The 15099-nt window shown below is 35.1% G+C and overlaps 1 protein-coding gene across 1 annotated transcript in view; it reads left to right on the top strand.

Moving 5' to 3' along the window:
• LOC306842892 (protein O-mannosyl-transferase TMTC2-like) overlaps positions 1-15099 on the top strand; it is a 112792-nt gene that overhangs the window by 70183 nt on the left and 27510 nt on the right. Inside the window, exons 3-7 of the mRNA XM_079374062.1 lie at positions 6059-6884; positions 8533-8647; positions 9653-9738; positions 11395-11579; positions 11869-11947. Of these exons, the coding sequence (XP_079230188.1) occupies positions 6059-6884; positions 8533-8647; positions 9653-9738; positions 11395-11579; positions 11869-11947 (1291 nt within the window). The remainder of the gene's footprint in view (positions 1-6058; positions 6885-8532; positions 8648-9652; positions 9739-11394; positions 11580-11868; positions 11948-15099) is intronic.

The raw sequence follows: 15099 nt of genomic DNA, 5'->3' as shown, positions 1-15099 counted from the left end.
TGCAAATTAAGTGTACAAGCCTGAAGTGGCCAAGGGAAGATTTGGGAGAATTCCCGGTGAGCAGCGCAAAACAGCTGGTGTGCACAGCTATTCGTACTCGGGGCTTAAGCTGAACAAACCCGGTCTAATTTTAGTTTAGTTTTTATTTTGTGAACAGTTTTCTAGCCTGTAGTTTTCCATTTTAATTTTAGTTTTAGTAATTAAAGTTTAGCAGAATTAACAGAACACTTCCAGAGCGCCGACCAAAAACATTTTAATTTACGTTTATTGACGCAAACCATATAGCGACACAAAATTAAAGCATGCTGAGATTGATTAGAAAACGATTATTTAATTTAGATTATTTTATTTGGTTGCTGTTGGTTTCGTTTTGTTTTAGTTTTTCATTTGTTTTTTAATTCTTTCTTTCTTGCCTAAATGCCTTTATTTTCGTCAAATAGGTCTACAGTTCTTAATGCAACATATTTTACCGTTTAAACACGTAGGCTATACAACATTTCTTACATTTAAACTCATTTAACAAGCATTTTAGAAGTAAAAATAAAACATTTCATAGTCGCAAAAATGCGGCGGCGTGGGAGCTACATTACTATGAAGCAAAGTTAATTTTGGTTTTTGGTTTTTTGGCGGCTAGTTCGCCTATATGCACGCGCCGCCCCTGCATATGACATATTTCAAGTAAAACACAGTATTACAATAGTATACACACTATTTTATGTCACCCATACACCAAAGACTGTTAACTTAAAACAAGTGTCAAAGGCAGTCTTTGGTGTATGGGTGACATAAAATATTGTGTATTGTGTTACATTTTGATGAAATAATGTGAAAATAAGCTTTTTTGCTTTAGAATAATGAGCTGAGATGAATTATACATAATATCAGTAATCTGTGGTATTAAAAACTTATTTATAGAATTTTGCCAGAAAAAGTTTTAGAATTTTTATCATATGTTAATGTAAAAAATCTGTTTTTTATTGTATTTGTTATACTTGTATTTTTTAAATAGTTTTTGGCATGAAAATAGCCTATGATGCTGACATAGCATTAAATAAATTTATACTACAACTACTACTTATTTATAGTTTTGAAAGTTTTTTCATTCACTTTTTTTAATATATTACATTTTAATTTTAGCATCTTTTTTTTTTTTTTGTAATTTCATCATTTTGTATTTACTTTTGTAAGTGTGTGTGTGCGTGCACTTAATTTTAGTAATTTTGTGCTTTTGTAAAACGTGTGTATGTGTATATATATATATACATAGGCCATTAGGCCACGACTTCGGGGAAGTCGTGGCCTAATGGTTAGAGATTCGGACTCGTAATCCAAAGGTTGCGAGTTCGAGTCTCGGGCCGGCAGGGATTGTAGGTGGGGGGAGTTGAATGTCCAGCGCTCTCTCCACCCTCAATACCACGACTGAGGTGCCCTTGAGCAAGGCATCGAACCCCCAACTGCTCCCCGGGCGCCGCAGCATAAATGGCCCACTGCTCCGGGTGTGTGTGTGTGTGTGTGTGTTCACTGCTGTGTGTGTGCACGTTGGATGGGTTAAATGCAGAGCACGAATTCCGAGTATGGGTCACCATACTTGGCCGTATGTCACGTCACTTATATATATGTATATATATATATATATATATATATATATATATATATATATATATATATATATATATATATATGTATGTTTTATTCCCAGTTGTAATTTTACTTAGAATTTTTAAAGTGTTTAATATGATATTTAGATTTTATTTTGGGTTTATTTCCATGAACACTTTTTATTTTAGTCTAATGATAATAATCTTACCAGGAACACAAATTTGATTTTATTTTTAAATATAGCATTTTGTGCATGCATAGTGTCTTCTGAGCACACACACACACACATACACACACACAGATTGAAACCTGTGTTTTGGCTCCAAAACTGCAAGTGCTAAAAACCCCTGCTGGTTCTCGAGAGCCTGTGAAGTCCCAAACCTGCAGCCGCCTCATAAATCCAGCGAGAATCCTGTGTGCAAGCATTCACACTCCCGCATGACCTCACTGACACATCTTCAGCCTCCGCAATCCGTCTCACTCGCGCCGTCTCACCCCCACTGGGCTTAAGCTCCGTTAGACCGCTGCTAATTTGTATAGAGTCGAGTTCGATTTATTTATATATTTATTAGTGTGTGCGCAAGAAACAGCCCATATTTACAGGCTTTTGGTGAGATTGGCTGACAGGGTCATGCGGATTTCAGTCATTCGCTCGGATGTGCACTAAAATGACATGCGTTCACATCGCCGCTCTTATTTGCAGAGATTTATACCTGTTGAAATGTATGAATGTCTGTCATACTTTCATCCGTTTGAATTCACAGTCCTTCAGTGCTAGATGATTTAGTGCATCACCCCAAAGCTCTCCTGGCCCCTTTGAAAATCCCATATCTATGAAGAGAAACAGTCAGGAGAGAAGTGTCATTAGATGTGGAGACATTTTGAAAGCCTTTTCCTGGTATGAATTCTTTGACTCCAAGGATATAATTATGCCTATATGCTGTGTGATCGCTGCTCTCTTACTGGTGTAGTTCACTAATTAGGCACAGAAACTGCAATTATGTGCAGATATTACAATGACCTCAATTAAAAAAGCGTACTTAAAACTGCAATTATCTACAAAACAAAGTGAAGCTTTAATATATGAGCGCTTTATGCCTAACTTACAGACTTTATTTAGTATATCATTTTAGTATCTTTTTTTCAGTCAAATGTATTTTTTTATTTATAATGGTAAATATTTTAATTGCATATGCTTTTAAAATATTTATACTTATACTAGTAATTGCACATATGTAATATATTTATATTATTAAAATGATTTATTTAATTTTATTTTACATTTATGTGTAAAAAAGCCAAATCAATCCTCATTTCTGTTTTCATAGTTGATGTTTAGTAATGTTTTTCAGCTAAATTCGTAACGCACCCATGAAAATGCATGGATTAAATGATCATATTGGTAGTTTAAGAATCATTACCGAATTGTTTATTCGAGTACATTTTTAATTGCTAATTTCAGAAAGCTCTTCTTACTGTAGTATTTTCACCTAATTTTCATTTTAGAAATATACAGTATGTGGGCATTTGTGACCTTCATACCAATGCAGTTTAGACCTGCCTCAAAGTAGTTCTGTGTTTCTCTTCAGTCGGGCCGTTCCGCTTGGCCTCTGTAGCCTGCTGCTTCAAGACCCCTGTGGGACGGTCCCTTTACGACCTCTTCCCTTCAGCCTACAGTTCACTCCGCTGGGACATGCATGTTCCACCTGAAACAGCCAGATGTACTGTATGCACGAAATCAAAACACCTTAAGATCTTATCAATATTTATCATGTAAACCATTTTTATTCATTTAAATATTTATGTTAATTTCGAACTGCACTCATTTTATGTGTTCAAGCTATTGTTGTAGTTCTGTTGTTGTAGTATTCATCTTTCACGATCGTTAATGCTCCCATAATGCCTTCGGTCAGTAAACTTAAACAGATGTCACAGGAACCGAGAGACACAGGTTGTTAACTTGATGTTGTCCAAGACTTCAATTGGTGACAGATTGATATGTCTTACAGACATAGTTTTCTTTAAGTGTGCTGCAAAACAAAAGCGCAAGCTAACATTTTAAATAGTTCTCATGTAGCTTTTTTTATTATTATGATTTGTCCTTTTTTTGTCTGTATTTATTCGTTTAGTGAGAAAAATAATTTACATCAAAAAAACTTAAATTGAATGTAAATAATATACAAAATTCACACCAAAAATTACATTTCTAAAAATATTAGTCATTATATTTTTATTGTTTTAAGTATTCATCATTCAGCAAAAAAAAAAAAAAAAAAACTCTTTTGAACAATTTTTTTTTTTTTTTTTACTCTTGGTGGCATGTGGCTCTTTCCGGTGTTATCATATCACAGATTCAGAGCTGTGTGCCTGTCAGGTCTTACGGTAAAGGTTATGGCATTCGGGACATGCTCTATACATCTGTGCTACAAAACATGATTACATGGGAAGTGGCCTGTTACAGACATTTCCCCTGTGAGTAATAATGTGCTCTTTGTCTAAACCAGAGATGACCAAAACCAGGACAAAAAATCGATATTGTATAAAGCAGCTGGACATTAATGCAGAACACATACTCACTGTCTCACAGTCATTCTGTTAGTGAGTCAGCTGGGAAGAGTATTTCGCTGTAAGTTACAATAAATGGTGTTATGGACTGACAAAATGGTTCACAAATAATCATTAGGGAAAGCTTTCCAACATTAATCTTTAATATGAGTGTTTTCCAAATCTACATAACATCTTGTAAGGATGGAGCATTGCTCCAAACCTTGAATACAAAATGAGATTTCTTTCTGTTCTTTTCCATACATTTAAAGTGAATTGGAACGAATGCTACAAGACATATGATTTCTGTCATTTCTCTGACTTCCTTCACTTTTATTCTGCTTTTTTAAGCAGTGTTAACATCCTGCCTAAGCTTTCCGTTTGTATTCTGCAGGAGGAGGAAAGTCATAAAGGTTTGGAACGACATGAAAAAAAGAAAAATTACAGAATGTTCATTTTTGGGTGAACTATTCCTTTAATGGTGATCGACGAAGGCCTTGAAATAATCATTTGCGTGATTGTTTGCCGTCTGTACGGAATGAGTTCCGTGTTTAGAGGAAGTCATAAAATTGCTTGAGGGTATCCACGATCCAAAATCAACACTAAAAGGAAGGCGTACTGAACTTTGCAGCTGCTTTACCAGGAACTGGTCACTTCTTTACTTAACATGTAAAATATGCAAACACTCCATAAATACTCTGAAATCATTTTCATGCTGGAGTGTTTAATATCAGCGTTGCAGTATGATGGATTGGCACCTTTATGAGGCCATATCTTGATAAAGTCTGTAAAAGCCGGCTGTGTGAGACAGAGATGAATGCGGCGCTGCCTTGTGTTGTGACGTCAAGCTGTACTCGCTGACCAGCAGTCAGTGATTTTATTATTATTATTATTATTATTATTAGTGCGTTTATTATTCTGGCCTCCCTGAAAAATGTGGAAAATGTGTGTCTACATTTGGCCAAGAGTTTTAAATTGTTTGCAGTGACTGGAGATGCAAAGGGCTGATTCTCATTAACCATCACAGGCCTCGCAAAGATTGATGTCACAATGAAACCATAGTACGTGCATGTGGTACAGTATGTATTGAATAACTCTTAAGACAACAAATTGCTCATGAAGGCTGCTTGTGTTCCAAATTGTGCTCCAATGTTTATTTTTCCGGTCTCAGTTTACTTACTGTTAGATCTGTTGCCTTTTTTCGCATTTTTTATTTAATATTTAATGCAGTTGGAATTTTGGGGATTTATTTATCAATCTTGGTATTGGTAATAAGACCTGGTCCAGATGTAACCACAAGTCTTTGAAAAACCAAAAGTCATACAGAAAAAAAAAATATTACAGTCAGTTGATTTGGTTCAAAATAAGTCAGAATAACTGAAATAAGCCTGGCTTGTTTGGTAAACTTGTTTTATGAAACAGCCCCCTGTTATGTTTTCCTAAAAATGTCATTTATTTGTAAAAATCAATACAACATCAGCCCAAACTGCAATGCTGCTGAAAATGTTTTAGTTTGTTTTGCTTCACTTTGATTTGTTTTGTTTTGCTTTGCTTTGCTTTTTCATTTTTTGTTTTTGTTTGTGGTTCATTTTCATTTAATTTGGTTTTGTTTTCTTTTTCTTTGAGTTTTGTTTATCTTTGTTTGGTTTTGTTTTGATAGTTTTGTTTGTTTTATTTTTGGTTTATATTATGTATATTATGTTATGGCTATATTATGTTTTTTATTGCATACCTATCTAGTTTTAATTTTTTTTCTAAATGAAATCTAGTTCCCTTTTTATATGATGTAGGTAGGATTTGCCCAGCCTAATTTATTTTATGAATGTGAATGTGTTTGATTCTGCTGTATCCTCTTTGAAATCCCAGTAATTTTGTCTTTTGATCAGTGTTGTTTTTCTCTGTTTTTGTTTCTCAGAAGAAGAACCTGCACCTGCTGTTGAGCGTGTTTCTGCTGGGCTTCTGGGGTGTCATCCTTTTGGCTTGCCGTCTTTACTGGATGGGAAACAAACCTCCGAACTTCTCCAACTCAGACAACCCTGCAGCAGACTGTCCTTGTTTCCTAACTAGGATGCTAACGTTCATTTTTCTCCCCGCCATGAACGTTTGGCTTCTCCTGTGCCCTGACATGCTAAGTTTTGATTGGTCAATGGATGCTCTGCCTCTTGTGAGGAGCCTTGCAGATTGGCGAAACCTCCACACCGTGGCCTTCTACACCTCGCTTCTAGTGCTTGCATGGTTTGGGCTTTGCCATTACCCAACCAAAAGCAAGGAGACCAACGGGAAAGCACATCATGTAGCAAACGGGAAGTCCACAAACGGACACAGTTGTAGCTCTGATTATGAACACTCAACTTTTTACTCAAACTCAGTGCAGATGAATGGAACAAATGGTGCTGCAAAACACTATTCATCGTCTTTGCCCACCACAGAGAGTTTGGTGGTCTTCTCACTGGGTCTGCTGGCCTTTCCCTTCATCCCTGCCACCAACTTATTCTTCTATGTGGGCTTTGTGGTGGCGGAGCGAGTACTGTACATCCCTAGTATGGGCTTCTGCCTGTTGGTAGCAGTGGGGATGAGAGCTTTATATGTCAGATTGAGGAGGAAGTCCTCCAGAACTTTGGTGCTAGGCTGCTCAGCGGCCCTGGTCCTTCTTTTTGGGATTAAGACGGTGTTGAGGAACCAAGACTGGCAGAATGAGGAGATGCTATACAAATCAGGGATATCTGTAAACCCTGCTAAAGGTAATTTCAGCTCTCTGGGTCTGAGGAGATTTTGGGGCCCTTGAGATATTTTGACATGCCCTGATATTTGGGCTTATTTCTGCTACTTATAACATTTAACATAGTCCAAGTAATTCAGGAGATCCTACCTCCCCTGTATTGAATGGCGTTTCTACCTATTTTCCAGTGTTATTTTAGTATAATTGAAATAATATTTTAGTTTTTAGTAATATTTTGAATGTTTTCAGTTTTAGAATTTTTGGTCATTTTTATATATTTTAATGTCTTTATAGATTTTATAAATTGTTCTTATTTTATATTTATTTAATATTTTATTTTAGTTAACGTTTTTATTACAGGTAACAAAATGTTATTTTCTGGTTTTAGTTAACTCTAAAACCCTGCAAGATATTGGGAGTGTAGTTCTTCTTTATGCATCCAAATTGTAATATTTAGTTACCCAAAGTCATATTCTCATTCATATACGCTACAAGAACTAGGCGATGTTAAGTGTTGCTTAACTTAAGGGTGACTGCGGGATGTGTTTCAGTCTTTTATTTCCCCACAAACCAAAAATGGAAGTTGCTCATCATGAAAAGTTTTGAGGTTTGAAGGTTTATGCATCAAATTTTTCTCAGCCTCTCTTCATTTCTGTACTCATTTTTTGTCTATGGCTCAAATATTTAAATTTAAATCTAAAACATTTACTTAGATAATTTTTAGGTAAGTGATATTGACATTTACAAAGTATGCACTGGCATAAAAACAAAATCACAAATTCCTTTTTAAGTACTAAGTTCCATTAGCACAGCGAATATTGCATCACAAAATGATGATTTAATGCATTAGAATCATTAGAAGTTCCCCCAGTTTATCAGTCACATGGATTCATGCATCAAAATCATTTTGTGTGTGGAGCAGAGCCACTGAACCGTTAAATTATCGTCCTCTCTGATTTAATTCCATCTATTAACGACAGCCCGCTATCTTTATATATTTAATCTCTCAAATTGATATTCACAATTTCATTTAAATAATTTATCAAGCCAGACTGCATCAATATGACTTTGTAATTACCTCCCGTGATCCAATTTTACAGGCTGTGGTATTCTTGCCCCTTTCATGGCACACATACTATGCATGGGTAGCATCTAAAATTACATTATTATAATGTAATTTACTTTTTTCCTTGCTTGTGCCTCTCATAAGCCTTTATGAATTTCAGATTCTGTATCCAGTTTACTATGTGACTTGGAAGCGCAAAACATTTGCAAAGTCTCACATTGTTGCGGTATGATGTAACCTAACCAACCAAAATGCAACATTGTGAAATTTTATGAAAACATTCTGGAGACCATATCAAATATACCAATAATGTAACAAGAAATGACACAATTTACATATTTGGTTTACCAGAAATAGAATGTCGTGGAAACTTCGTAACTACCTGGTACAATTTGGTTGTTAAAAAATCATCAATTTTTAGAAACAATACAAAATCAGACCAAATGAAAATCACACCACAACTATTTTATTTTTGTCTTAAGTTTGTTTAATTTTTTTTTCTTTTTTGTAAATGGATAATTACTTATCTTTTAAAATCACATTTTTAGATGTTCCTAGATTTCTTGTATTTTCTGAATTTTAATGCTTTGTTCTTCTTTCTCAGCTTGGGGTAACTTGGGAAACGTTCTGAAGAACCAGGGAAAGGTGGTGGAGGCCGAGCAAGCCTACAGGAACGCTCTGTACTACCGCAGGAACATGGCTGATATGTTGTATAACCTGTGAGTGAGCGAACTTCCTCCTAACAGCCGACTCTATCGATCTGTCCTAGTAAAGCTGAGGAAATCTCCTGAGAGGCCAGACTATGACTATCCCCAGATTCATCAGCCTTCCAGAGGATGGTGTCAGGGACCCACATTAACCCCTGCAGTCAGGGCATGAAGGCACTTCATGCATAATTCATATACCGCACACGTTTGGGCTTTTCTCAGTTATCCATTTAAAGCAGTGGGGATGGGAATCCTTAGGCACCTCACAATCGGATTTGATTTTAATTCAGGGAGTTGTGAATAATTGTAATAATAATTAGCATGGAAATCAGGAAGTAAATTTGAATTTAAAGCTAATCTGATTTCTAATTTTATATATTTTAAAAATGCTTTCATTCCTGTTCGTTTGTTTCTGATGAATTCTTACAGGGAAACTTTTTTTGTTCTTTTTTTTTCATTTAGCCTTTTGTAAAATTAGTACAAAAACAGGGCTTTGAGTTTGTTTTTGGTCTCTGGATTTCATAGTTGATTTCATAGTTATTTAATTAAATAGTGAATAGTTGAATGCAAATGGAGTGAATATAATAATGAATGTCATTTTATTACTAAATTATTTTAAGTGTTTTTTTTTACTGCATATTTTTCTGAGAAAATAAAATGATTTTTTATATATATATATATATATGTTGTAGGATGTTTATCCATCAATTTAAAATGTGCCCAGTTGATTTAAAAAAAAAAAAAAAAAAAAAACAGGGCCTGGGAAATAAAATGTTTCTTCCCACTAGCCTTTGTAATCTTAGTACAAATTAGGGCTTTGGGTTTGTTTTCATTCTCTGGAAATCGATTTCATAGTTATTTAACTCAATTAAATATCACTGAAAAAAATTAGATATTAATGAAATGAATTTAATGGTTTGTTTTTTGTCTTTTTCCTTTTGGTTGATTTGAATTAATCATGTTACCCATACTTTGTAACTGTTCTTGTTCTCATGTTTCTTTCCTTTTGGATTGCAGGGGTCTGTTGCTCCAGGAAAACAACAGATTCTCAGAGGCCCTCCACTACTATAAGCTGGCCATTGGGAGCAGGCCAACGCTGGCTTGTAAGTACAGCTCCTCTTTTTATGAACAATTTCAAGCCTCCTCAGTCTTCACTGTGTCCAGGCAACTACAAATTAAAAGGTCTGTGTGGTTCTGTGTGTGTGTGTGCCCGGACTAAGTCCAGCATTAAATAAATAATGATGATTCACAGGCCTACACAGTCACTCTGTTTCCACTCTTGTCAAGGAATGATTGACATTTGATTCGATTTCAACAGAAAAAAGAATCCAGGCCAAAATCCTTTTATACTATCTGGCCCATTGTGGATGCATTTGCTTGCCTCGTATCCAAATGAAATGCATGTGCTATTTTTGGCCGTTTTAAGGTTTCTCATAGATGTTCCCATGTTGTTTTTAGTGTCATGGGAGGAAATTATTGCTGCTCTGCTTGAATGACTAGATTTGCCCAGGGAGACTATTATCATGATGTGTGCAGTGGGGTCTGGGGATTTTTTAGTCAAATTAAATGTCTGCAAAATGTCTGTATAATCTGTAAAACATTCTGTTAGACATTTAGTATCAACTAGTTGGTCAGCCAGTGTATAAGAAGGATAGTTTAGGGTCGAGTCGAAAAAGAAATTGTATTATTAAAATGTATTGCTTATTTACACATTCATTTTTTAATAAGAGTAAATATTAATATTACTAAATGTTATACACTGCCATTTCAGCATATTAGAATGACTTCTGCAGGATTATGTAATGGAGTGATGGCTGCTGAAAATTTGATTAATTGTAATAATATTTCACAATTTTACTGTTTTTACTTCAGTTTTGCTTATACATTTACAAATAAATATAACATTGCTGAGCATAAGAGACATCTTTCAAAAACAATAAAAATTATTTAAATTATTCTAGATTTTTGGAATATATATGCATATATTTATGTAGTGTATATTTACTATTAATGTTTTAATATTCAAAATCTAACTGAAAAAGCATAAAAAGTGGGACAAACCGCAGTCCCAAAAACATACAAATATAATATTATAGACTAATATAAACAGTAGGAAAAAAAAAAGAATAAATTGAAATAATTTGAAGAAAAAAAGTGTTTAAAATAGTAATAAAAACCTATTAAATGGAGCATTATAATTAAAGTCATGTTTTTGCAGTGATGCAAAAAAAAAAGCATAAAGAATACACCCCTGAATCTTAGGGCAAAAATATCTCCTCACTCGCTACTTCCCTCATATGCTACTTTAGTGCAGTAGCATTTCCTCCCACGTTAATGTGTTGTGAGACATCTGTAAGAGATCTGTAATAGTTTGAGATCAGAGCACGCACATATTGCAGCTCTGAGGAGAGTGATGGATGTCTACTTCCCCTGAGTCCCTGCTGCAGGAGTCCTGATAGATTGTCCTGTCCTGTGATATAAACTCATTTAAATCTGTGGTTCTGTGTGTATGTATGGTCTATTAAGAGCATCAGAATTAAGCCTGCATCTGAAGTGGATATTCCCCTGCTGATTTAGATTTGATTCTGGCTGGGTGAATACTGAATATGTATTGGCACCTTATCGACTAGACTGCAGGCCGCTGATCTGCATAAATCAACTAGTTCATTCCCACAGCCCCAGTGGAGGTCTTTCTCTGAGCCTCAATAAGCCTCATTACCTTTTGCACTGATATTCACCCCTTTTCCTCTCTCTTTCAGCTGCCTACTTGAACACAGGGATTGTCCTGATGAACCAGGGCCGTCTAGAGGAGGCCAAGCGCACTTTTGTCACTTGTGCCGATATCCCAGATGAAAACCTGAAGGATCCTCATGCACACAAGAGCTCAGTCACCAGCTGCCTGTATAACCTGGGAAAGCTTTTTCATGAGCAGGGCCACCAGGAGGTGAGACGCTCTCTAGCACAGTTAAAGCCTTTAGATTTCAATTCTGTACACACCAAATCAGAAGTAAAGAATTTATACGAAAGTCAGTTTTTTTTTCAGACCAATGCTTTAAAAAATGAAGTGTGTAATTTCAAATTGGTTTCCAAGGAAATGTATAAAGTGAATAGAGCAATCATCAAAATGTGATATTTGAAAATTAATGCTTAGAATAAATAGACTTTTAGTCTGAGTACATTGTTATGCTTATAATTGTAGCTTTTTATGAATTAATGGTGTATTATGTTTTTAGGAGGCCATATCTGTATATAAAGAAGCAATACAGAAGATGCCCAGGCAGTTTGCCCCACAGAGCCTTTATAATATGATGGGTAAGTTTGACGCTCTCTAGAATGCTTTGTTCCAGAGTCAGATATATTTGTATGACTGTACTTCAAAATAAAAAACATTGCTCCATTACTTCAGTCTCCAGTGTCAAATGATCCTTCAGAAATCATTTTAATATACTAATTTAGAGCTCAAAAAAACACTTACTTTTGTGGAAACTGTGATGTGCTTTTTCAGGAGTCTTTGATGAATAGAAAGTTCAAAAGAAAACATTTATTAGAAATTTAGTAAAATGACACATCTTTACTGGATAAATGTAATTCATTCTCGATGATTAAAAGTATTAATTTATTTAAAAAAGTAAATTGCAAATTTAAAAGTAATTGTAAATTTGTTATAATGGACTTTTTCTTAGCAGAGACTTTAAGGTATCTACAAGATGATAAAATCGACAAGATAAGCTAGTTAAGCTGTCAAATCAGTATTTCATGTCTATGTATTTATTTGGTAAGCTGTTATGTAATAAGTGGAATCATGTGCAGTCAGCAGGCCATTATTGCAAAATAAACCCCTTCAGGGTGATCCAAGACTTCACTGTCGGTCCTATTTTGCACTGACTTACTGTACATTATTCCTTACATACTGTAACCCCATATTGTTTTTATCTTGTCTCACCACCACTGGGTCTGTAATTGTAATGGTGCCTTTTCTGGTGAACCCACTTCCATAGCATTCTTTGATCTATAGAATTGATTTTGTCAGATCGAGTCAACAGCTTCACAATCAAGATAAGTTAGAGGCTTTGTACAATACAGAGAGCGTGAGACTCATTCTGTTTTATTTAGATCATGGGAGCAGACTGTTCGATTTTAATATCTTATGCAACGCATTTACCAACCCACAGCTTTCAGCCTTTCCCTCCCATCTCATTTTCTCACAATTATCTCTTGACTGTATTTTTTTTCCTTTCCCATGGTAATTCTTTATTTTTTCTTTTCCCCATGTTCGTTTCTTTCCAAGCTCATTTGTTGTTAATTTTTCGGGTTTGTGTTCTTTTGTTTGTTGTCACTGTTTCAACTGTATTGAGCTCGTTCTAACATCCAAAACCGACAGCTGTCTCCTCTGACCAACTGAGCCAAATACAGCTTGACTGAGGAGATCAGATTGAATCTGTTAGTTAAAGTTAAACAATCCTTTTAAATTGCTAAATATACCAGCATGTGGATGTTTGTGCGCTACCATTGTACACCACCAAGTTTAGGATAGGTAGGAGGGGTTTTTTATGTTTTTGAAGAACCGTCTGCATTTAGGCTGCATTTATTTTATCATGAAAAAAATCAATTTTAATATACTTTAAAATGTAATTTATTCCTGTGATGCAAATTTTCAGGAGCCATTAGCCTCATAATCCTTCATAAATCATTATAATATGCTGATTTGATGCTCAAGAAACAGGATTCTTTGAGAAATAGAACATTCAAAAGAACAGAAGTTATTTAAAATGAAATCTTTTGTAACATTATAAATGTCTCAACTGTAACTTTTGATCACTTTAGTGCATCCCTGCTGAATAAAATATCACAATGTAGTAGTTTTTTTTATTGCTAAATTCGTGATCGTACTCTCACTTTTAGGACTCTTCAGAAACAATGTTTTTTACTATTGCACAAAAAACAAATGTGTGACGAATAAGGCATTGTTTGTTTAAGATTTGCTTGAGTCAGAGTTTTGGGCATTTCTTCAAAATCTGTTTCCAAAGCAAAATTCATTTTAATTTACAAACATGGTGAGAGTTTTGTGAGACATCATCATTCCCAGCTGTCATTAATGAGCCATCTGCAGTGTGTAATTTTTTAATCTTTAAAATAATAGCAGAATGTTCCAGCGTGACACACGTGTCCTGTATTTGACACCAACACGACATTGGTGCAGACTATTACGATTCGTCTAGGTTTAATCGTAACAAAAGAAAAATAAATAAATATATATGACTCCCACGCCCAGTCGTCAGACCCGAAAGATTCAAATAACAACAAAAATCAAGAAAAATGATAAACGTTTTATTAAGATAAAAGAAATTAAACAATATGAAAGTTGAATGTGTTCAAACAAAGTAACAAAAAAATAAACCAATAGGTGTTATAATCTTCAGAAAGACCCAAGGCCCAAAATAACAAACAAAAACAGATAATAAATAAAACGAACTAACTTCCCTCAAAGTATCCAAAATCAAAATACAACGACTTATCCTCCATACTCTAACAAAACAGAACGAACGGAATTTCAAAAGAAAAGGGCAGGTCAACCCTACAAAGAACACCACTGAAAATGAAGACAATAAGTATCTAACATATAAACTGCTACAACAATGGTCTGACGGCTGGAGAGGAGACAGGAGAAGTGCGACCGGCCCGGAATCGCAACAACTCGTCTTCTGGAAACGGAAGCACTGTTTTAAACCCACATAAAGGGGGTGGAGCCAGCTCACAGCTAATCATCGTAATCCTGAAACAAACAACGAAATAAACACACAAAGAAATAACAACAACAAAGAAATCAAAATACAAACTCAAAACATTATACAAAATTACTTAATTCCGTAACACCCCCTCCACTAAGAGTTAACATTATTCCTATACAGAGCGTGATAACGCATCTGCTAACACATTCTCTTTTCCTTTCTTATAACAGATGTCAATATTAAACTCTTGTACAATCAATGCCCACCGCATAATGCGTTGATTAGAATTCTGCATTTTTGCAAGGAAGGTTAGTGGATTATGATCAGTAAAAACTTTAACTGGCAATGAACTCGAACCCACATATACTTCGAAGTGCTGAAGAGACAGTAATAGCGCTAAAGCTTCTTTTTCGATAGTGCTATAATGCAGTTGATGTTTCAAAAACTTCTTCGAAAAGTAACACACGGGATGATCCATGCCGTGATCGTCTTCTTGCAAGAGCACAGCACCAGCTCCATTTGCGCTAGCATCCACCTCAATTTTGAAAGGAAAAGAAAAGTTCGGAGCTTTTAACACAGGGGTGCTACATAACAGACTTTTAACCAAATCAAAAGCTGTTTGACAAAGATCAGACCAAACAAAATCTCGAGATTGACTAAGCAAATTCGTAAGAGGCAAAACAATATCTGAAAAATTTCTGCAAAAGCCACGATAATAACCTACCATGCCTAAGA

The sequence above is a fragment of the Barbus barbus genome (assembly GCF_936440315.1).
Source record: "Barbus barbus genome assembly, chromosome: 23".
NCBI classification, from domain to species: Eukaryota; Metazoa; Chordata; class Actinopteri; order Cypriniformes; family Cyprinidae; genus Barbus; species Barbus barbus.
The sequence above is the reverse complement of the archived record's forward strand: the minus strand, read 5'-3'. Positions and strand labels throughout refer to the sequence as shown.